The following is a 24,466-nucleotide window of genomic DNA, read 5'->3' on the forward strand; positions in this document are numbered from 1 at the left end:
TGTTGTCTACTATATTATATATCTTGTAAAAACTGTCATCAAATTACTTTACAATAATACATGAAACACAATAAAAAGCAAAAGAATCACTGTCACATTTCCATCCATCCTAACATGAACGACTAGACACAAAAATTCAAAATATATAAAAACTTGGTCAAATTTACTTATGATACTACAGTACAAAAAAACATTATAAACTGGATCACTGTTGTACCACATACCAACATAGTCTGCAGGGGCGTATCCAGAGATGTCCAATATGTGGGGGTGGGTAATCGAGAGACAACATTAGATGCCCTGAAAGCAGCCTCTGAGGAGATCAATAATGTCTTTTCCTTTTTCCCCATTCCAAAAAAGGTTCGCCCGCCCGCCCCTCCCCAAATCTTCCCCAGGTCTGACTGACAATGGACTTTCCAAAGCATCAGTCCAACAGCAGCGGTGCCAGTGGGGTCCAAAAGGCATAGGAGGACAGCTGGTCTGACTCGCAGTGTAATCATATACCAACATGGTCCAGACAATGACCATGTTCCAATGCGTTTTGAATTACTAATAATAATGTGGTCGACTTTTCACTGACAATGATCACATACTGCATGCTACGAAATTGATCAAATACAGCGTGGTCTTGCTTTCTGACAAAGATCATATACCAACATAATTCGAATTGCAGTACTGATATTTATCACATACTAGTGTGGACCAACTTTCTGAGAAAAATTAAAATAATATTTTATTAATGAATGTAAACAGTGCAGATTGATGCTTTAAATTTATATAATTAAGCAAGAAATATGTATCATTTTTTGGAGATGTCTGGAGCGGAGGGCGTAATGAAAATAAATAAGAAAATTTTGTTGTGGAGGGTGCGCTAACTGGCCAACTAATTGGCATAAATAATACGACAGGTAAATCATATTCAGGGTTTTTGTATGGCTAAAACTTATGAATCAAAAACTGAATTGTTCGATAATCTAAAGCTTAAAAAGAACGAATTTTCGACTCCATCATGGTATACAAGAGAAACTAAATTTTAACTATTTTTCTTTTATAGCAATTTCAGATTTTGCCACGCAGAATGTTATTCATAAACATCAGCGGATTACATTTTTAATAAAAATTGCTGAAATAAAAAACAAGACAAAATAATAATGCTAAAAACAGCAAAATAAGATAGGTCTATTATTATTATTACTGTATAATATTATTAAACTAAGGACAAGACTAAATTATTGATTTTTGACTGTGAATGTCGTACTCGCTTTATATTGGTGGCGCTGTGCTGGGAAACGTAGAATGTATATTTTGTTGTTATGGATATGCAATAATATATAGGCCAAGCTGATCCATCAGTCATTTTCGGGACGTATGGATTGATTTGACGGACATTATTTGTTCATGTAATAAATTAATTTTTTCATACTGTCAATGTAGAAACATAAGGTATGTTTTTAAATAACCTACGTCCAAGTTTATATACGATGTTGTGTAGAATTCCATACTATATAAGTAGTAATAAATCTACATTTTTAGCCTTTTCCAATCTCGCTAGGTAGCCTAGCTTAGGCCTACTACTTTAGTAGCCTAGTCTAGGGGCCTAGGCGAGCCTTGGTAGACTAGCCTAGGCCTAGGCGTACACCAAGTTTAGTACTTAGTAGTATATATAGGATAGATAGGCTAGGCCTATGGCTGATAATCAGCTAGATGACAACCATGACAGACCTACTTCAGCAGCATAATAATAAGATTTTGATTATTCAGCTAGCCTAGGCCTAGTAGAGTAGTATCATCATTAATCTTGTGTCATAATCTTGTAGATAATGAACTTTTATCCTAATTTTAAAAATTCACCACATTAAAGTTACTTTTTTTTAGTCCGATTTCAACTAATTCTTTACTCATTTGGCTACTGTATTTTAGGTGACTGTGCCTAGTCTGGCTTTGCCATTTCTGAAAAGTTCTATTCCATACTTTTAATGGTAATGGTTAATTGTAGAGGATGGTTACAGATGGGCACATCAGAATTTTAACAGACTGTACATATTCTACATTTCTGGTGTTTTTGTAAAATGGCTGACAATCATACATTATGCTAAAATGTGGCAAAGAAAATTAATTTTTTCATACTGTCAATGTAGAAACATAAGGTATGTTTTTAAATAACCTACGTTATTTAAAAACCTATTTTTTGGTATTAAACAAACCTTTAATGCCACTATTAAGATCACCACTTCCAAGATAACCTATTATTCTACTCATGGAGTTATTGTGTTTTTGTAAAATTGCTGACAATCATACATTATGCTAAAATGTGGCAAAGAAAAGCCAAACCAGTCACTCGTCGCAAATCCCATTTCAGAGATAATAGCCAAAGCATGCTGAAATTTTTGAAATCTGTTTTATTGCACTAAACATGACTAAACTAAGTTTTATATATCTATATATCATGCTATGCTGTTGTTTTCCCCATTTTCAATGTTAAAACAACAATTTTTAACAATTTAGTGATGGTTTATGCCTGAGAAATGTAAAAATCATAAACTTTGTTCTTTAAACAGCCACATGTTTGAACTAAATAAATAATAATAATAATTCTGGATTTATATAGCGCCTCACGTTGACACAACCTCAAGGCGCCTAACAACAACAGAGAAGAAGAAAAATTAATTATTCTACTTTTTAACCCTGTATTAATAAATAAAAATCAATTTTTGCAACCAGTGACTGGTTTGGTTTGTCTTTGCTACAAATAGATATGATTTAGATTAAACAATTTGTCCACAGCTATTTTGTCAACATATCTTATTCTTAGAGTAGCTATAAAATTTGTGATGCAAATGGACTGAAAATGAATTGTTGGATATAATATTCTGTGTAAACATCAAGGATGACCCACAAAAATCTAAAGAAGTCTATTTCCGGGGGTAGTAATGTGAAGCACTTAGAAGCCTTGTTAGCGTTAAGCACTATATAAATCTAACATATTATTATTATTATTATTATTTCCATTGGGGGGGGGGGTCCTCCTGGTGGTGACTACAGCGAGGAAATCCCTACTCTTTTCCAAAGGAGTACTGCATTATGCACGTTTCACACTGCACATAGCCCAACAGCTTAAACGTCTCACCTCTCTCAATAACAATGCTTATCTAATTATTTTAAAAATAATTTTGTTAATTAATTATGTTTATATTTTTCAGAAAGTAACTGGGCCATTTGGGAGACCGTACGCTAGTATTGAAAATTATCTAGTCAAAAGAAAGAATAAATAAATTATGAATTTAATATTAAGCTGACCTTCAACCCTTGTTTCTTTTGAAAATTTTAATTTATATTGTTAGTAATGAGTCAATTTGGCCTAGCCTCTAGCCTAGGATTAGATACTACAAATAAAGGCAGCATTTATAGTAAGCCTTGATCCTTTGTTCGCATCTGAGATTGTTTGTTTTCTCCATCGGTATACATACATTAGGCCTACTGTAACTGCTGTAACTCCATTAACTATCTTTACTATCGTCGTGCAGTACATGGTTAATCTAAGCAATGATCTGACGTTGTACTTCTGCAGGCTGTCTTTGCGGTTGTGTGACTGTTTTTTTTTTCTATCATATTTAATTTTGTGGGGTTGCCAAACCTTGTACAGGAACCTTGTTCTTCCTTGGATTCGCCCTCCTCCTATATTTGTTAATGAGGAAATTTAAATATTATTATTATTATCATTAATAGTATTTTGCTGTTTCTAAGATTCTTGGCTGCAGTACATTAGAGAGGATTTAAATCTATTATAAATTATTTGACCATACTCTTTAAATGTGTATTAATTTATAGTGTCTAGCATCAGCTATACTTATCTCGAATTCTTTAAAATGATTTCTATTTTTTTCAATAGGTTCTTCAAACATAAAGCCAAGACATGGAACAAATATTTGACGATACTATAGACACTGTACTTTAAAATCAAAACATAATTAAACTGCAAGCCATGAATCGGTACCAGACAATGAGACAGCTGGGGGATGGGACATACGGCAGTGTTCTTCTCGGCAAAAGTAATGAGACTGGTGAAATGGTTGCTATCAAAAAGTAAGAATTTATTCTGTAAAGTTTCCATAATAGTAGGCCTAATGCCAAGTTCTGTACTGTAATATCATTCTTCAATTATGTGTGTTTTGCCTCCTGATTAAAAACGGTGTTTCAAAATAATTGATATGGAATAGGGAAGTGAATAAGTTCAAGATACATAATTTTTTTAAATTTGGCCTCCTGTATGCTTAGCAGACATGTTTGTTTGCTGTGCACTTTGGAGATGTTTACAACTAATTAATAATTAAGTGACACAATTTTTAAGCATGAATGCATTAATTCTTAGTAGCCTGTTATATATTATTATAGACTACTAGAATTATTAAAAGTAATTATAAATTAAATTTACCTTAGGGTATAATCTTGATATATCTAACATAAACTATGTTGTATTTTATATTAGAACATGTTCACAATTGATGAAAACTATTCTTAGATGTAAAAGCAGTAATTCTTAGTAACCTGTACATCACCAAAAATATTTTAAGTATTTTATTTACTAATATTATTAAAGTAAATCTAATTAAAGATTACCATTTTTAAAGTTAGACTCAATAATTTTTATTCAGGATGAAGAAGAAATATTACTCATGGGATGAATGTATGGAACTGCGGGAAGTAAAGGTAAATATAACCTTATTTAATATGTTCACTCAGTAAACTATTGCCACAAAGTACAGATTGCAATGATAATACTTATAATCTGAGATTACACATTTTCAAACCAGTTGCACCATATTTTTATTGGGGGTCATGATGTGCATTGTGACCCTGCTGCGGTTATTCCAGTCAACTGATAAGAACAACTAGAATCCATTATTTGTGATTATTCGCTATTAAAGGAAGCTACATTAACACCAGTGTAGCTCCTGTGATTACTAGATTCACATGAACAAACCATATTTATGTATATAGTCGATTTCCTTGAACAGCTCCATCCGTCAAACGAAGCCTAGCATCATACTGCCCCACCATAACAAAAGGAGCAACTGATGTTTGTGCTTTGAGTAATTAATGAATATGGAGCATGTTGATTTTGTCCCCTGCTTCCTTTTCTGGAGGTTTTTACCGTATTTTTAGTCTCTCTCTTCCTTTTTGTGTTGCTAATTACTTGTTAATTAGCTGCATTTGAACATACTCAAATATATCAATATGTTCCAAATTATTAGTTCTTTGACAGTGACTAAAAAACTCATTTTTGAAAAATTGTCAATTACTTCCTTTTATCATAGTGTGGGGCAGCATAGGCCTCACATGGCAAGCCCATCAATCGGGCGAGTTAGAACGCCGTCTGGACAGCTTCCAGTCCGCCAACCAGAGGTTGACACACGAGTCGGCTCGGCCTAGCCAAACGACTCGGTCAAATGATCCGCTCGAGTTGGCTCTGTTGGCTGTTGCGGCCAGAAAATATATAAATAACGTTCTGAAATCTGCATTTTGCTTCTGATCAGCTCCAAATTTGTGGAGGACCAAAATACATGTAACATTGTCAAGGTGTGAAAATCTGAAGTAAAATGGTCTAGTTATGGACCCAAAAGGACACATACAGACAGACAGACACACACACACAGATGCGCACTATTACAACACTCTCACCTCTTTTTCAGAGAGGCAAGGGTAATGATTCCAATTATCTCCTATTTCATCATTCTCTTTCAGTCTTTACGCAAATTGAACCATGCAAATATTGTGAAATTGAAAGAAGTTATCCGGGAAAACGATCATCTTTATTTTATTTTTGAATTCATGAAAGAAAACCTATATCAGCTAATGAAAGATAGGTAAGAAAAAACACAATGAACACTTCCCATTCACTACACTAGTATAGTTGTCTTTGAAAATAAGACGATTCAAAATGTAACCACCGTACATCCCACCCTGCAATAATTTCATCCCTACACACTATTAGAAGTGGTTTGGTGCAGCAGCAACAGTTTGTTTTTTCTTAACCTCAAATTCCTTCTTGTTGCACGTAGCTTGTGACCTTGAGTAAGGCACTTTGTCTACCGGTACGTTGTATTTCTCACGCATGATTGTAAATGAGTTTTAATGGATTTCTGAGAAAATTAGTTTTTAGTTTTATGACTAGGACTCAGACCAGTAACAATAAGTTAATATAAATATGATGGTGCATGCATGCTTAATGATTCTAAATTGTACAAGGCCTTGATAGAAATTTAATTTAGGTATACAAAATGCAAGCATTTTAATTAAGGAATTTAATCTTCCTTTAATAGAATGATTCAATTTCTGGTTTCGCATACAATGTTAAATTTATGTTTTCATTTAGAAGAACTTTTTATTGTGTATTTCAGTGGATAAAAGTGAAAATGAAATGACAGAAATATATAGCTAATATTTAGTACTTTTACTTTTATTATTGTTATGTAACTTGTACCAAGTACTATAGATCTAGATGTAAATGTTCAATTTTGTAATGTTTTTACGTCTTCAGAGATCGTTTATTACCAGAGTCTGTAATACGGAACATCTTATATCAGATCTTACAAGGGCTAGCATTCATTCACAAACATGGTAAGTAGACCATGAAGCAAGCAAAGTGTTAATTTCTTTTAAGTCATGCAAATATCAGATTTTAGAATTAGTGACAAAGAAATAATTGGATATTGTGATGATAGTAGTACAATACTGTATATGAATTTTTTAATATTTTGTATACTGTAAAAAAAGTGAATATACAGTAATTAATAAGTCTTTTCCAAATAGTAAAATAAATAACAGTTTATAATTTAAATTTTAGGATTTTTTCATCGTGATATGAAGCCAGAGAATTTGTTATGTACTGGACCAGAGTTAGTGAAAATAGCTGATTTTGGTCTTGTAAGAGAGATCCGCTCAAGGCCACCATATACAGACTATGTCTCAACAAGATGGTATGTGACAGTAAAGGAGAAGATTACCAATTTTATATAATGTTAGAGCTGTTTTAGCATACACGATTACATAATATCCCATTTCTGAAATTACGAATCTGGTGCATGCTCGGACGTAGCCTTAGGCACCTTCAACTAGATCTGTGGTGACATCGCAAATGCATCGTTCCATCCAAGTTTAGCAACAGGCCATTGTAATGCATATAGTAGGCTTAGGATGATTCCTAGATGAGTTGTTTTGTATTATTGTTCCTTGTTCAATAATATTAGGTAGACAGAGAAGAAGAAGGAATTGTAAACCTAGATGAACAAGAAATTAAACATTAGAGAGAGAAGAAAGAATGAGAAATATAGTTTATAGATAGATTCAATCTTGTCCAGTCACTGTCCATAGAACATCTGTTTTCTGTGGATAAATAATGGAATGTATTTGCATAGGATTTGATGCATTTTATGGATATGTTTGTGTTTGCATACAGGGCAGTAGCTTGTGTCAATATTTGTATATTTTTTAACACTCAAAGTGACTTTTAAATGGGAAAGTGAAACATATTGAAGTTCTTTTTCAAGAAATATAAAATTAATAAAGTCCTTTTATGAAACACTTTAAGTTAAGTAAATAAAGTGCTTCTTAGAAACCACTTTTAAATTAAATAAAGTGCTTTTGAAAACCTCTAATAAAGTGAAATTAAAGTGCTTTAAGAACCAACATTAAAAATCTTGAAGCGAGCAAAGATTATAAAATGGAAAGAGGTCCTAATATCCTGATTTCGAAACACAATATTACCACCAGTAAGTTATTGGGGGTTCTAATTATAATATGAATTGAGTTTTTCAAACAAGCATTCTTTACATGCAGAATGTGTTGGATTAAAACAACTTTAAAGAACGCTTTTCGTGAAGGACAGCGTCTAAGTCATGGTCATACTAGTCTTTTCAAGATAATATTGCGTTTCAAAGACAACCTGAAAGTTAGACCTCTATTCCCTCCCTAATACTTATTGGCTACTATTTTTATTTCATATTATTTGTAAACTTTCAGGTACCGCGCACCAGAAGTACTACTTCGCTCTACTAACTATAATTCTCCGATTGACATATGGGCGCTGGGTTGCATAATGGCAGAATTATACACATTACGGCCACTTTTCCCAGGCAGTAGTGAGGTGGACGAAATCTTCAAAGTGTGCTCTGTATTAGGAACACCAAAGAAGGTTTAGTTACTTTATTGTTTACTCACATTTCATATAGCATCATGTTATCAAACTTGTGACTGTCCATCCAAGTCTAATATCTAAAATAAGCTTTTAACACGAGGGAGTCAATTCCCTAGTTAACATTTTGGTTGTTCGTAATGATGCCATCCCAACAAATTGCTTTTTAGAAATAAAAATAGAGTTTGTATTACTGTACTTGCATGTTATTTGACAAAGGCAACATTGCAAGCTTCAAGTGATAAATTTGAAGCGTTATCCTCACTACAAATTGCTTATTGTACAATAAAAATAGAGTTGGTATTTCTTGCATGTTATTTGGCAAAGGCAACATTGCAAGCGTCAAAAGATAAATTTGAAGCATTATTAACCTAAATTGTAGATTTGTTAGACTTGTGGAAACCATTTATCAATCAGCAAGAATGAGAGAATGGTGGTTGGCAATTAAACTGTGAAATTAGGCCTAAGACTACCTCAGCATTACTTGTGGCAAATGTGTTTTTCTCTTAAGCTACATTTTACACTAGTTATACAAATGTAGCTTTACCCGGAAATGTTTTACGAAATTTGAAATAAATGTTTTTATAGATGGATTGGCCAGAAGGTTTCCAACTAGCAAATCAGATGAATTTCAAGTTTCCTCAGTGTGTGCCTACACCTTTCAAATCACTGATTGGTAACGCCAGCCCGGAGGCTCTCAATCTACTCAGAGATATGCTCCATTGGAACCCACAGAAGAGGCCAACAGCAGCGCAGGTAAAGTAGTGTAATGTAGTTCCTTCTTACTCTCAGTAATTGGTACATGCAGTGTCACCGAGACCGGGTGGGGGTTGGGGGGATTCCAAGCTTACCAGGGGGCCCATAAAAATTTGCAGGTAGCATTTTTTTTTTCAAACTTTTTTTCAAAAATAATTACTGTTATGGGTCCCTAAGTAGTGGCATCGGTTCCCTAATAATGGACCTCCTGAGATTGACAGAACCCCTCAAAAAAGATATTTTGTGCCTTCAGCGCAATCTTTCTCACACTCGCTTGTAACTGAGGGCCCACACCAATCCTTTCCCCGGTTACAGTTTCCCCTCTTGACGTCCCTGGATGTAAGACAAACCTACATGGGACTACAAAACAAATCTAAATATGTGAATGGCAATGGATCACCTTCTGTGATGTCCATTGTTAACAGAGCCTTGCACTAGAGAAAGGTTAGGCAACGTACAATTTCCCCGCCATTGTGTTGGGAAGTGAGCAAGAACTGTCTTAAACGTACTGTAAGACAAAATAGAAGAATACCACTTCAATAATATTGTTCCATTCTTGTAAACCACCTGTATTTGTTAATGACTAAATACTCCATAAAATATATTTTTTCACACTGGAAATTGTTATTTCTCAAGTCAGCAATTTAGCCTATGCTCTTCTTTAGTAATTTTTTTGAGGTGGGCATGTGGATAGTGTAAATGATCCAAAAGATCCCTCTCTCAAATAAGTTCTGCTCTGGAATTAGTGCTGTACAACACCTTATTGAGAATACATACTTAACTTTGAATAAATACTTCACAACCCCTTATTAAGGAAACATGCGGAGGTGTTAAGAGTGGGTAGTGATTATTCACGGGAACTATGTATGTGTCTCAGCATGCTTTTCATGCTTGGCCCCGGATTCAACTGTGTCAAGGGTTCTAATCATTTAACTTGTTTATTATTACAAGTTAGTTTATAATATTATACTATATTTTCAATAATTGGTATTAAGTTTTTGTTTTAAAAATATTGATACATATACAGTACTTCCTTAATTATAAAGTAATTATTTTTAACTTTTTTAACTTACAGTGTTTGAAGTATCCTTACTTTCAAGTTGGACAAAATCTTGGACCAAAAACCCCAGTTCAAACTAAGCCACAAAGTATTGAATCAAAGAAATACAGTTATGGCCAGGAAAACCCCAAGCCTAATGTGATGGGTAATAAAGATGTGACATCTCAAGTGGAAAGGAAAGAGGACAAAAAGGACGATTTAGATGATTTCTTATCATCACTTGGCAAAAAGAAAGAGAAACCGGCACAAGCAGTTGCACCGGCGAACAAACCAAGGCGCCACTGGGATCAAGCTGAAGCAACGAAAACAGACACTACAAAAACAAACGCTAGAAAAACAAACATGGACAATATAGAAGATGATTTTGATTTTATTATGAGTTCCATTAAGAATAAACCTGTTGCACCAATAACCAGACAGCCACCTGCAAAACAAAAATCATCATTTGATTGGGGTGATGATGATTTATTTGAACCAAAAGAGAAACCGTCTTATAGTAATATTAACAAAGTGCAATCTCATGCTGCCCGACGTTTGCTCGAGTCTGGTAACTCGTCCGCTTCATCTGCGAAACAGTTTTACTTTAGGCAGTCACGTTACCTACCTGGTAAGGAATACAGTGGTTATTTCTTACTAATGATACTTGCCAATTCTGTTAAGTTTTAAACTTAAGTTATATTAACTCAAGTTATTTCTACTTGTAATAGAATCATTTAGTGCATAAAAATGATTGCTAAAATTGAAGCAAGTTGTGGACATTTCTCTTTTCAGGAATGAACTCGAAGAGTCCATTGAAGGATTCTCCAGCAGGCAGACCCCCAGTCAAAGCAGGCGTAGGAAGAACTAACAGTATATTTGGTAAGTAAAGAAAGGCCTAGTGCAAGAGTTCCTATTAATAATGAACAGTGAATGTTGTAGCTGAATTTTATGTTAGAATGATCAAGCAAACAACTAAAAGTCCAGTAGTGTGTACTATGTATAACTAGGATATGGGTGGATTTATTGAGGTTGTAGGATAATGTGAAATCACTACTGGTGCAAGAGAACAGATGGCCAGTGTATTAAGTTCTTTCCATACTATCAAATTTTATGTGACAAATTTCTGTGATGTACCCATATTTGGACATGATGGATGTCATATTACACACGAATATGGGTGTACAGTATCACATTTGTGAGCTGTTTTGACAAAATGGGTCTTGTGGTACAAAAAATGAAAAATTAGTTATTGATATATTTTATTTTATTTCAATTACATCTAACAGCGGAATCGCCCATTACAGGATGTCTTAAACATACAATATATAAAATACAGTAAAATAAAAACAATAACAAAACAATAATATTTAGATAGATGACTATAAGCTTTATTTTGGTCTTTAAATCATGTTCTTAAGTTGAGTAAAACCGGAGTAAGATCATTTTAAAATTCAGATGTCTAAAACATACTAATGGGAAAATCGCTTCTAAAGGTAAACAACTGATCAATTTTGTGTTGGTTTTCTTATCAATTCTGAAAAATAGCTTTACAAAATGTGCCTCAAAAAATGATTACCTTAGGTTACTCAACTCAGAACTTTTGCTACTATGAAATATACATATTAAACTCATTAGAAACTTTTGGAAACCAATTTTTTGTCAAAATATCACTTCAGATATATTTTCTTTAATACATCAAATTGACCTGGTGTACCACAAGCTTTGAATGGACGGATAAAATTAATTGGGTTTTCACAAAGGCAAGTGTTAATAAATGTTTTAATTGATGGGGACATTTTTTGTGACAATCATTGTCTCATTGTCGTGTAAACACTAGGTCCAGGGTCAAGTAGCTATGGTCGGAGGAACAATAGTGGATACAGTGGAAGTAACTATGGTGGTAGCAGTTACATGCCAACATTTGGTCAGAGAGAGATTCAAGGTGGTAGGGTGCAAGGTGTCAGTGGTAGGTGTTCAGTTTCATTATTCTCATCAATTGAAAATAAACATAATTAACACAGTTACACCATTCTGAATAGCAACTGTTCACACACAAATCTAGGGTACATGAGTGATAACTGCAGAAATACTTAAATTTCATCATGTCACATATCATAATGGTAATAACATGTATTAGCGGGAAAATATTAGGGTGTAAACTTGTCACTGGCAGTGAAATAATACTCTTTATTGCCTCTGCCAACTGTCTGTTTTCTCATTTCCCCCACTTCTGCAGTCTTTTGTACTGCCAGTAACATAACACAACAAATATACATAGGTTATTTGCATGTTAGTTATCATCTAGGTGTATCTTCCCCGAACTACCAGCCGTTAAGTCTGTGGTTCTACAATGTATAACAATGAAGTAATAAACACTAGAATGTTACTCCAGTTTTGATGAGTATAACTGTCCCCAGTGCCCTCAGGAAGAACCAGTGGGACGAGTATACTCGACACTGGCAGCGAATGTGTTAACAATTTTTCTTAACACGTACTATATTTTGCTGCATGTAGTGATATAGGCAGCTAAATTCTGGAAGAAAATTGTACAGTAGTAAAACCATGCAAACTTTCTGAATTTACAGATGTGTTTCTGAGAGAATTTTTTTTTTGTGTGAGTGCAGACGACTGCCGATTTCTGGGTGTCTCCCTCTTATTATATAGGTTGCGCAAAACATGATAATAATGGAGTTGTTTAAATACTTACAGATTATAGTTCATGGAAGGCAACAAGGCCTGCAGCAAGTAACAACTCAACCAGTATGAGACCAGCTCAAGCAGTACATGGACGTACAGACTGGGCCTCAAAGTAAGTGTGCACCAGACAACAAAAGTTACTCTGTCTAAAATAACAAGGGCTAAGTGAGAAGTACCTGTGATCTGCCCATACCAGGCCTCAAATTTTACGGCAGCCACCACGGCCATTGCCGACGGTGCCCTCCCAGCTGGCCTTGGTGCCCCTGAAAATGAAGCACGACGACGCCCACTACTTGCCTGCCCTTTTGCAGCCATGGCCTTGGTGCCCTCACAACGCTTAATATAGATCGTTTGACACGTAAAATAAATCTAAATAAGAACGTTCAAATCTTGAAAGAAAACACGAAAGCCAAAACGTAGGTCGCCCAGGCTAGCCTAGGTGTAGATAAGGTTGCAGTGACAGAACATGAGAGAATTTCCATGTGTGTTGATACGAACTGTTTTTGCGGTTACCGTTGTGTGCGCATGTGTCTGACTCGAGTGGTAATTGCAGTAAACGTGCTTGCTGTGCAGCTAGCTAGCTTTGGGTGATCTGACGTCATCGCAGCTCAAGCGTGTGAAATTAACCTAATTGGTTGACACTCAGCTAATCTAGTTGATGACGGCCAGTTTAGAGGCCTAGCCTGGCTACGAATCAAGGCATCCGTGAGAGATTAGCACTGAGGGAAATCAAATTTTGCCTTGGTGCCCTTTCATATTTGAAATTTTGGCCTTGGTGCCTTTCAAAATCATGTCATACCGGAGGCCATTTGGCCTTGCCCATAAAATCCCCAAATTCGAGGCCTGCCATACATTGATGCGACATGACAACATGCCCATTTATGTGCAAACCACAGATATTTGTCAAACTGATAGCAATGGAGAGACTATAAGTATGGTGATACATTTCTGTTATTATAGCCTGACAAACATTTTCTGTTAGTTTCATAACTCCTGATATTTTATATAGTGTTTTCTGCTGTAAAGCCTGTTTCCACTTGCGAATTTATTCACGCGAGTCAAAAGCATTGGCTCATGAACATTCACATTTCTATCGGCGTTTTCGCTTCAGCGAAATTGGTAGTTCAAACTGTTTCTACTTTTTGCAAAGCGAAAAAAGTGCGCAACAAATCAGAGCTCAGGAACCGAACCGACGACTTTGATTTGCGCGAATAAATTCGCTTAGTGGAAAACAGGATTAAGAGCTTACTTCAAACATGAAGTCTGCTCCTTCAGTTCCTTTATTATTTATTAGTTGTTTGTAGTATCTTCTATCAATATATTTAATGCCAGCTTTCAGAGATACATTTCACACTTATACTTTTATCTTTTACATTTATCTTTTGAGAATTGTATAATGGACTATTATAAAAATATGATAAAACATCCCAATCTGTCGTTGTAGGTACGGCAACCAACAGGCTTTCTCGTGGTTGGATGGAAAATAAAGGTGATCATTTTGATGTCAGCCCAATACGCCTTTTATTGTCAATGTACAATTGGTCCCACTTAGTTTTGTTCCTATCTTTACCATGTTATTTTTTTTGGGACACATTTTTTGCTACCCTCTGGTTGTGTAATTGTCTGTGCTTGTCTCTTCCAGCCCATCCAGTTGTTATATTACAATCTGTCATGTTAATAATAGATACTATTATTCCAAAACAATGTTTGTGTTGCCCAAACATGAGGGACCTATGAACTTATAAATCCAGGGTCTTAAAATTTGTGATCTAGGGTGCTCTGTTAGGTTCACTTCTGGTGGCAAGTTTAGAGGTGTCAACCATAACAGAAAATGCTTGTAGTTTACCTTTTTAACATTTTCATTCACATGACTGTTTTATTAATTTTTGATCACTTAAAATTTAGTGTGCATATGAAACATGCTTTCACTAAGCTATTGTACATTTATAGCATTGCTATTATATTTGAATATGTTGTCTTGTAAACAGTTAAAATTGTATAAGTAGTTTTTATACAATCTTACTTTTTATTTTAATGCCCCCCTCCCCATGGTGATAACCAAATGAATTTTTCCAGCTTTTCCTATACTCCATAAGAGAATTTATCTCAATAGTGTTCCTGAGCCCAGTTTTGCTCTTTCGTATGTCTATGTAGTTTGATGCAGGCCTTCCCCTTTCCCTGTTTGAGTGTTTATATAATCATCTCACCATTCAGATCTACCTGTACCAATTTTCCTTTGATGTGTATTTGAATGTATTCAATGAAAAGCTTGGCATTGGTTATTTTGGAGCTGTGATTGTCATTGCTTGGGGCGTTGTTTCTTACAACCAAAATCTTCAACTCCACTCACCAAACCCTACACTCTGTCCATACTATCAAATTGTATGTGACAAAATTGTGTGATGAGCCCATATATGGGCATAGTGATGTTATATTACACCCAAATATGGGCATATCACATTTATTTGTCAGATAACATTTTATAGTGTAGACAAAGCTTAATGATGACTTTGGGTGTACTTTACCTTATCAATAGTGTGAAAAATTTACAACACTGCAAGACTCATCCTCCTAAATTTATTTGTGTTTTAAAATATCAAATTCTGATAATTATCAACATATATTTGGCTGTGATCAGGGTAGACAAACAAGAATTGTATTTATTTTTATTCATTTGTTAAAAAAATGTTCAAATAACAACTCAAGAATTGAAATAAAAACCTCACAGATATATATATCCAATGCATATGATCTTCAAATAAACACCCCAGAACCAATCCCACATTATTTCCTTATTCATATTTTATTCAGCCAAAGATTATAACAAAATATAATATAAATAACCAAGCTTGCTAGGATGAACTAGTGTTTGCTTTAGCATTCGGTTACGGGCTTAACAGAATATTGTTTACTAACTGTTCAGCCGTCAACCATATGTTTGCTAGGATTCACAGTGTTTGCGAACACTCTAGCCCTCAGGCTGTTAATTGATTATGCAAAATGTACAGACTTGTTAATTTGTTATTTATAAAATGCACCTTTTCATTATTATTAATAATTATTTTTGTTCTTATTACTAATACTGTATTATATATTGGAGTCTAGCTGTAGATGGGTGGTTAATATGCCAGTTGTTCAATCCCAGGGTCATGTCAGAAACCACGATTTTTCTTATGACTAAAAATATCCCTACATGCCTAGGCCTGTAATTTCCATCAGTGGTGGCTCCAGAAATGTGACGAAGGGGGTCCAACATGTCTGACAGAGGGTACTGAAACTTAGGGACTCCCAGAGCCTCGGTCAGTGTCCTGGGTATAAAACACTAACCTATGTAAGTATGTGTACCAAGTAACTGCATTATAGGGATTGGCAATGTCATGTCATGGCTTTGTCGACAGGGGTCTGTGCATGTCCCACAAGGAATATCTTCCCTGACCCCCTAACAGGCTCCTCCGCTAATTGCCAAGTGTTCCATATTTGCTGTTGCGAAGGACTTACTAATTGTAATGCTACAAATTTTAGAAAATGACTTTTACAATAATTTTTGTTTATAATTCTTGTCTTAATTTTTAGATATGGTGGTATAAGGTGAGAGGAAAGGCCAAGTATTACAGAAGATTTTGAGGTACTAGAAATGCAAGCCGCAAAAGTTGTTGGTTGTTGAATAATGAAATAGTCATTCAAATCAGAGACTGTGATCATGTATTAATTTGTGGCATTATTTTATTTATTATTACTAGTTACATTATTTAACAATTTGATGGTAGTTTAATTATGTCACCATTTCTGGTTGTAGCTTCATGAGCAACATTGTTAGACAATCTGTTGCTGTTTGAGTACCATTTAGTTTATCATTTCTTTTTTAAACATCCAGTGGTAAATTTCATAGTAAAAGAAGATATTAAGTTACATATTAATATACCATTGTTCTTATTTCATTTTCAACCTCTAAAAGACTTTGTACAAATTATCTTTATTAATCATTAGTATAGATCAAAATACCTTCTGATAATATAGATGCGTATTTGATGTCATTGTGAACAATTTTAATTGAACAACGCATATTTATAGACTTGCCAGTGACGAAGGACTAGTCTTGTCCCAAACATAATCTTCTTTGTGACTGTTTATCCATGTTTAAATTTTAGCTTGTACATATAAATTTTTTTATCTAATACCTGATTAACACGATAGAAGTGAACTAATTATTAAGAAATTGTACCAAGGATATTTTCCCTAGTAAGGATATTTCATTCATCAAAATATATTACTTTGCAAGAATACCAAAGATAAGCTTGGTAAATAAACAGACTTCAAGAAGGCCGGTAAAGTTTACGAGATTTAGCAAGGATGTGTGCACATAGTAATAAGGTGCAGCTTACGTTTCAATTTGGTGTTGCGCGTATCTTCACTGTTTGCATATTAATTGTATGTGAAAGCAACAAATCTTGGTAGAGAAATATCGGAACAGATATAATTAGTACATTTTCTATTGTGTGAACCAGGTAATTATCTACATCCAGCTATAGATCCTAGTTACATTGTTGACTTCAAATACAATATGCTCTACATTATTAGTTGAGTATGTAAAATGGATAACAGGTTTAGTGTTATATATCATTTAGGCACATGTACACAGTGGCATAGGTAGGGGTGCAGAACACGTGAGGGGGGAGACCACAAAAAAGCTATCCCCCATCCCCACTAGAAATTTACGAAACAAAAAATTGTGCTCAAGTAATTAAAAATCACCTCATTGTGCTCCCTTCACTTTAATCATTGAACCCTCCCACTTCACCCTGCATTTTAGATAGATGCCACAGCATACGTAAAGACATTATGTACATGGGACCAACATCTTAAAACTTCCATCCACGAGACAGTGTCTAACCAACATTACCAAAAGCAGGTTGCCTATGTTCAAGGTACAATAGTGGTGTACAAAAATGATATTACATGCTTCTGCATAAATTTATCTATTAAAAAACATGTATAAAACATGTACGGAAACAAATTGACAATAGCAAGTAGGTATCCCATCACTACAACATGATTGCCTGAAAGTGTGTTACACCAGTAATTGCCTCTAGGCTAGCGTGAAAATTGTGCATTAAAAGTTACTTTGATTTTTTTTTTAAAAATCATTTTATCAAATATCAGAGCTAATAAAATCCTGTCATGTACAGTACCATCCAGAAATCTACTGCCGTTAATCGTGTAATTTCCGCGGAAAATATTCGTGGAAAATTTGAGCGTCCATATTCTGCGAGTGGTCCATTATGTCATTGTTTAGCATCTACTTCCAGTCAAAAGTCGGAAGAAAAATAAGTAGCTAGATAATAGAAAAAATGAAATAAGAATTTCCTTCACATTCCTTGTATTCATATGCCAACAATCATATTTAAGTTTCAATTGTGTACAGAGTTTAATGTCATTTTATATTTCAGACTTCTTTTAGTTGCTATGTAATGTAAATACTGTATAGCTATTAGTATATTTTAATCGGTGAGATCATTTAAAATTAGCAGGTCCAAAGTGTAATCAAACAAGTTATAAATGCAAAGTCGGGCACTCACAGGAGTCTGAAGCGATCATCATTAAAATCAGTTTTGTGGCAGTGAGTGTCCAGCTTAAGGAATAGTGAAAAATCTTTGTTTTTTTCAACAATGCATCTACCATTCCTTTATTGTTGTCATAGTCCCTTAAATTGACTAGCAATCAGTTGAAAGGTTTTTGTAGTAAAAAAAATTATGCTTGAATGATTTGGTATGTTTCATTGAAACTTATTCTCCAGGTATCACCACTGAATACTTAACATAACATACAGTAGTAATATCCCTGTGTTATGTTTTGAGAGTGAATTCACATTTAGGTAAGAAATGTGACCCAGATTTTAATCAATAGTACTGTATCTTGTTGGATTTGAAGAAATAAAACCACAAGTTAGAGAGAAATGTTGTTGTATTTCTATAATTTTTCTAGAATTCTCTAAAATATAATCTGATGGTATATACCTGTACACTATTAACAATGTTGTATGTTTTAATGAATTGTATTGTCATCATCGTCGTCATCATCATAATGATCATTCATTGTAAAAATGTCTTTTTATTGTGGAGTTTGCCTTTTTTGTCCCAGTGACTTGGGTCGGTGGCTGCAAAGGCCCTAGTCCAAGGTAGGGCTGCATCCAGGATTGCCATTGATGGGAGGGGTGAGGGTGAGGGTGGGGGTTGTGTGTGAATGAATTGATATTCAATTGGAAACAGCTTGAACATATTGTTAAACCTTGACAAATAGTTATGAGAAACCTAAAATTGTTCAGAAAGATTAAAAAGGGAAAAAGGGAGCATCGAGCATCATAATATTTTTAGTTATTTCTTAAGTTCATGTGGTGACATCTTCATTTCGCAGAACCAATCTCTATCTTATTTTAGACACTCAGTTGCAAATATGTAATTACCATTTTTATTTAAATAAACATTTTGAGTTTAATGTTGAAAAGGGTTAGAATAAATGTAATTCTACTGGAGTATAACAATAATGAAATGTATTGAGAATGTCATGTATTCGAGGTAAAAAATAAATGCCCAGGGCATTTATTCTAGGGAGGCGTTTATTGCAAATAAGGCTTTGGGGGGTGTGTCAATTCAAAGTGGGATGTTTATTAGAATAAATATGGTAATTTACAACAAACATCAACAGAAACATCATTGTCTAATGAAGATCTGTTAACAACGGATTGAAAAATATGGTGGACTCTTTAAATGTGGATTGTGGGAAGGGATGAAGCCCGAGCCTGAGAGGAAGACTAGGGGCGCAAGATTTTTTTTGGGGTGGGGGGAGTGTAATTTATTCATTTTTATACATAGTAGAAACCAGATGAAATTTTTTAAGCTTAAGTGTCAGTGTAATTCATAGTTCGATTGTCTTCCTAAAACACACAAATAAAATTAAATACACTTTAAGTTAAAACTCTATCGTAAAAGTCAGCATCCATTTCAAAATTGGGGATGTACAGATACAGTTATTAATCAATTTAAATGAGAGTGCCAGAAGTGCATTAGGATATTATTCATTAACCCAAGTATACCATGGGGAAAATATATAGCAATATAATTAACCCCTTGAGAATAATGGAAGTTACCTGACAGTTGTAACTGACATTAGTCTACTTGACATTCGTACAGGAGATTTATTACATGATATAATGGGTGGTTGATCATTAGTGGTTTTATACTCCAGCAAACATGCCACCCCTCCGGCCAAAATGGAATCTGCTGAATAAGATTTATTCCTTTACGCCAAGATTTATGGTCCCGTTTTTTTGTGCAATGCCTTGATGTAGGATTGTAGGTTGATGTAGGTAACGGTAGTAATGCTGACAAGCCAGTAGAATATCTATGAAAAAGCTCACATCCCCCTAAAAAATCTCATGTCCCCAGTTTCCCCAATTGACAATGTTTAGAAACAAAAAAGATCACGCCAAAGTAGATAACAATCACTTATTTTGTGAGATAATTGCCCTCAAACCACCGCTTCACGTTCGCGACCACCCACCTCCAACCCCGTTTTAAGACTCCTGTGGTAAGCAAGCAGGTACTAATAATTTCTTGCATTCTTCACATGTGTAGGGAAAGGGGTTGAACTTTCAAAGGAGTCATGTGGATAGGAAAGATACAGGAGACAATTGAGTTTGAGAAAAGGGAAAGATAAAAAATTAAATTATAACTTTTAATAACTCATTTAAAAGGATCAAATGTTAGGCCAAAATTAATTGCTGGTTTCATGTCTGTGATATGAAATTATTATTATTATTATTATTATTATTATTATTTTATAAAAGTAATGAATCTTTGTAATGTATTCTGCTTGGGGGAAAAAATGGATATCAACTGTGAAACTTGCAGGTACTATGTCATTTGTTAGCAAACTTAATCTACAAATAGATGTGTATAAGAGACAGCATCAAATATTGGCTTTGAATTGGGCATACAAAAGGGGATTCCCCGCTTATAAGCAAACCCCCAATAATTGGCCCAATTTTGTGTTCAAAGAGTGGGGGCGGGGGATGGGCTTATACCAGAGGAAATACAGTAATATTTGTAATGTAGGTGAGACGTATAGGTAATTATTTGGTGCACATTAATGCAATACCATAGAGCAGGGGCAGATTTAGGGGGGGGGCCCGGCCCGGCCCCCCCCTCCCCTTTTGAGAGGTGAAAAAAAGAAAAAAAAGAAAAAAAGAAGGAAAAAGAAAAAAATGATAGCCCACAACGCCTCAAATGTTATTTTCGGGTGCCTAGAACACAAAAATTCCGGACCCCCTAGGGCATTGTTGTCTCGATCGGCCCAAATTTCGGCCCCCCCCCCTTTTGGACATCTCTGGATCCGCCCCTGCCATAGAGCATGATAGCTCAACTGAATATTGGTGGTAACTGCAGATTCTTGCATCTCTTCAGGGGTGGACTGGGATTCGTATTTCCAGGCTTGGGTAGCTCTTGTGTTTAAATACTAATAGGTTATAAAAAATTAAGCAATACCACTTCAGATATTTATATAGCAGAGTCATTTTCTTAATATCCATGACCATTTTTAGGATACCTTTTTTTTTGTTTATTTCGCAATAGCTCATATACACCTCCCAAAAATATTTTTAAAAGGCGACTGCTGATGTTTTTGAAATTTGTAGATTAAGTTTGCTAACAAATGACATAGTACCTGCAAGTTTCACAGTTGATATCCATTTTTTCCCCCAAAGCCTAGCATCTCTTGCCACTATACTTCAACAGCTGTATAGGCCCCGTCACCAACAATTTAATTAAAATAGGCAACTTGTGCTTAAATACACAGCAATTCTAAATCAATTGGGCCAAGATAATTACCTTTTACTTAGAAATATTCAACTGTTGCTTCCAATGCTGACAGCAATGAGTTGGGTAGTTTTCAAGATTTTATTTCTACACTAGCCACTTCGGCGGCCTTTGGGCACCTCTGTGTAGGCGTGGCTTCCCTTAAGAGTGGTTTTGAATTGGAGGCGTGTGTTACGGTGAGTGAGTAACATCTCTATTTGTAGTCCCTGGATCAGTTACGCATGACTTCTATGGTGTGTGTAAAGCATGGGCACTCACTTCGCCAGAAGGTAGTCGGAAAAACACGATTCCATGGAGAACGGAACTTCACGAGGAGTGTGCAACAGATCGTTTTTTTAATATGCCCTGGTTGCCACCGACAATCAGCAGACTGGTGTTGCATCGTCTAGCTCCAACAAGGAGTGGAGTTGGATTCGTCAGCCGACGGTTGACTCAGTGAGCGCCCGGCTTTACCATTAATGCGCAAGACCATCTAGTCTTCCGATAGTTAGGAATTGAATTTTCTTTGATATTGTTGAAATTGATTCAGTCACCCACAGATACTATTCCATGACTATTTAAATTATATACAAAAAGAAAATGTTCAATAACAATTCAATAGCAAGTAATAATAAATGGCAGAGAATGGCAACTAGTGAGGTTTGAGAGAGGGATTAGAACATAGGGAGCAGTGAGTTTTTTATGTACTTACTATCTGTTTTTTTGTTTAAAATAACCATTATACACGCAGTAACATACAAAAGGTTCATTCTTTCTACGTTCATGATCATTTTTATTGAATATCAGAACCTTATATTTGTTTACATTAATTTATTTACAGTACATTCTAAATTCAGTACTTCAACAAATTCTAAACTCATTAATATGTGCATTTAACAATAGACCTTTCCAGAAGTGCCAATCAAACTCAACAACTGACCAATCAGAACAGAGTTAAGGGAATATGGGTGTGTCTAATACAACCACATGTGTTGTCCCACAAACACACATATGCTTTTACATTGTTGTTTGGTGGGACCTTAGCAACAGTATCCAAGGGGCGGGGCTTAACGGAAAGATTCATTAGTGGTGCACTCATTCAGTCCCTACATTTATCTTTACATGCAAAACAAAGACCTTTAATATGTTAGTCTCAACTATGCGAGTCACTAAAAAATGATCTGCCTCTCATGTTCCAGAGTTCCTTTTCTATCCACATTTTAGCATACGAATCCCTCCAGTATATTTCTGTTTTTGCTTGCTTTGCTTGAGTTCATTTTACATGAAAATTACAAATAATGTAATAAATGGGCTCACTGCAACATTGGTATAGAAACATTTTTGTAAACATACAGATGAGCTCAGCGGATTCCTTCTCATGCTATAGATCCGACCACATCTCATGCTACACAAGTCCCCATTGAACACCACAACATTTATTCATACAGAGCTGTAGCATGTAGGGTACTTCCAATTTCAACAGACCTCTGCACTGAAGATCTGATCTTTCATTACTCCATATTGTAAATTAGAAATTTAGAACTTCAATTGCAATCCGACACTTAATTGGCAGCAGAAAGAAGTAAATGGCGCCCTCATGTAATACATATACAACCCAAATCAAATTACTATTTAAGTGACAAGTTTTCTAGAATTTTATCTCTCTCTTCTTTGGCTGGTAATGCTGGTTTAATTCCGTTTCTTCGACGATCTAGAGCAAAGTTTCCCTGAAAAAAGAAAAACACAGTTAATAATAAATCATACCTAAAGAAACTGTAAAAGACAGCCTAGCAAAAAGATTGTAAAAGAACATTACTCTCTGAGTACTGCTTCTCTTACCTTCTCTTTTTTTGAAAATGTTGCTACTTTTACAATTAATACCAACACTAGTAACTGTAGTAAGCACTGTAATATTTCATTTGCCTGCTACTGCACCAATATGACAACAACTCTTAAGTATGTGGACCCAACAACAAGGGATAACAAAGGATTTTATATAACCTAAAAGAAGGGCACTATATAAATACTACAGTAAGTAACAAATGGCAAAAAAATAATTAAAATAAAATAAAGTGTTTGTAAGATCAGATCTATAGCAGGCCTACAATGTTATAAGTAAATTTTTGCAACATCTAAACAGAAAAAATATATATAGTTGCCAAAAAATCTACAATTGGTAAAAACTGTTTATGGATCTGCAATGGTTTGAATCAATAATTTGTAAGATCAATTAATGGGGAAAACAGTTATGATTCGGAGAAGTAGATTTCAAAGATAAATGAGATGTACAATAGTATAAATTAGGTATTTGGGAATTGTTATGCGATAGTGAAATCAAGTGTTTGCAAGATCTAGAATTGTAGATTCCACATTTGCGAGATTTACAACGATGAAAACTCGGACAAATTTATAGTTCTCTCAATGTAGAATGTAAACGAGATAACGTGAAATGCATGAAATTTGTCTAATTTCCGCTTTGCGAACACTAAAGTTGCCTTCAGCCAAACTGAGAGGAAATTCTGCCAAGCATTGTGCAGCTAATGATGACTAACGCAAGATTCTGATTCGGTTACAGAGGCAATGAATACATCTACTAAGTCCATGCATTCTCTGCATTTTGGTTGCTCATCATCAAATACTGTGAACCATTGAGGGCAGTATTTGAGCTTCATTGCCAAAATTAATTTGTTAGCAGGTTGTTTTTATTCTTGATTTGAATCATACTCAAGAATAATTGTACTATTTTTGGATTTATGAGCTCAGAATTTCAAGCAAGGTAAATTTTTTGTTTATTTTAAACGTTTAAGTACGAATGGATGATGTTGGCTACACGAATGTAAACTTTCATTGGAATGTTTTTAAGCTTCGGTAAAGTTGAAAATTTATATCTTTACATTTTAAACCAATGAAAAATAACTTATTAGACAACTTCGT

General features: G+C 34.8%; 2 protein-coding genes across 5 annotated transcripts in view; one reads left to right on the forward strand and one right to left on the reverse strand.

Annotated features, from left to right (window-relative positions):
- The first annotated feature begins 1,294 nt into the window (after positions 1-1,294).
- Positions 1,295-18,637, forward strand: LOC117111272 (serine/threonine-protein kinase MAK-like). Of its 3 annotated transcripts, none has more exons than XM_033254183.1 (13): positions 1,295-1,443; positions 3,890-4,083; positions 4,653-4,707; positions 5,743-5,864; positions 6,539-6,618; positions 6,845-6,977; positions 8,020-8,191; positions 8,780-8,947; positions 10,023-10,614; positions 10,779-10,865; positions 11,824-11,952; positions 12,696-12,795; positions 16,257-18,637. In XM_033254183.1, the coding sequence occupies exons 2-13, from the start codon at positions 3,983-3,985 to the stop codon at positions 16,273-16,275; spliced, it is 1,758 nt and encodes a 585-aa protein (XP_033110074.1). In that variant the 5' UTR covers positions 1,295-1,443; positions 3,890-3,982; the 3' UTR covers positions 16,276-18,637. The 3 variants fall into 3 exon arrangements, with proteins under 3 accessions (XP_033110074.1, XP_033110075.1, XP_033110076.1); XM_033254184.1 differs by lacking the exon at positions 1,295-1,443 and adding an exon at positions 2,031-2,147; XM_033254185.1 differs by lacking the exon at positions 1,295-1,443 and adding an exon at positions 3,478-3,580.
- A 3,660-nt stretch (positions 18,638-22,297) lies between these two features.
- Positions 22,298-24,466, reverse strand: part of LOC117111274 (coiled-coil-helix-coiled-coil-helix domain-containing protein 7-like) — a 15,045-nt gene continuing 12,876 nt past the window's right edge. For both annotated transcript variants that reach the window (XM_033254189.1, XM_033254188.1), the window contains exon 3: positions 22,298-23,259. In XM_033254189.1, coding sequence (XP_033110080.1) covers positions 23,161-23,259 — 99 coding nt within the window. In that variant the 3' untranslated portion in view covers positions 22,298-23,160. The remainder of the gene's footprint in view (positions 23,260-24,466) is intronic.

Source organism: Anneissia japonica, unplaced genomic scaffold (assembly GCF_011630105.1).
Source record: "Anneissia japonica isolate Jap-2015-1 unplaced genomic scaffold, ASM1163010v1 scaffold287797_len360924_cov175, whole genome shotgun sequence".
Taxonomy (NCBI): Eukaryota; Metazoa; Echinodermata; class Crinoidea; order Comatulida; family Comatulidae; genus Anneissia; species Anneissia japonica.

Coding starts and splice junctions, on each gene's coding strand:
- LOC117111272 (XM_033254183.1), top strand. CDS start 3,983: ATGAATCGGTACCAGACAATGAGACAGCTGGGGGATGGGACATACGGC. Junction 10,866..11,823: donor AAGAACTAACAGTATATTTG/GTAAGTAAAGAA, acceptor TGTAAACACTAG/GTCCAGGGTCAAGTAGCTAT. Junction 11,953..12,695: donor TAGGGTGCAAGGTGTCAGTG/GTAGGTGTTCAG, acceptor AAATACTTACAG/ATTATAGTTCATGGAAGGCA.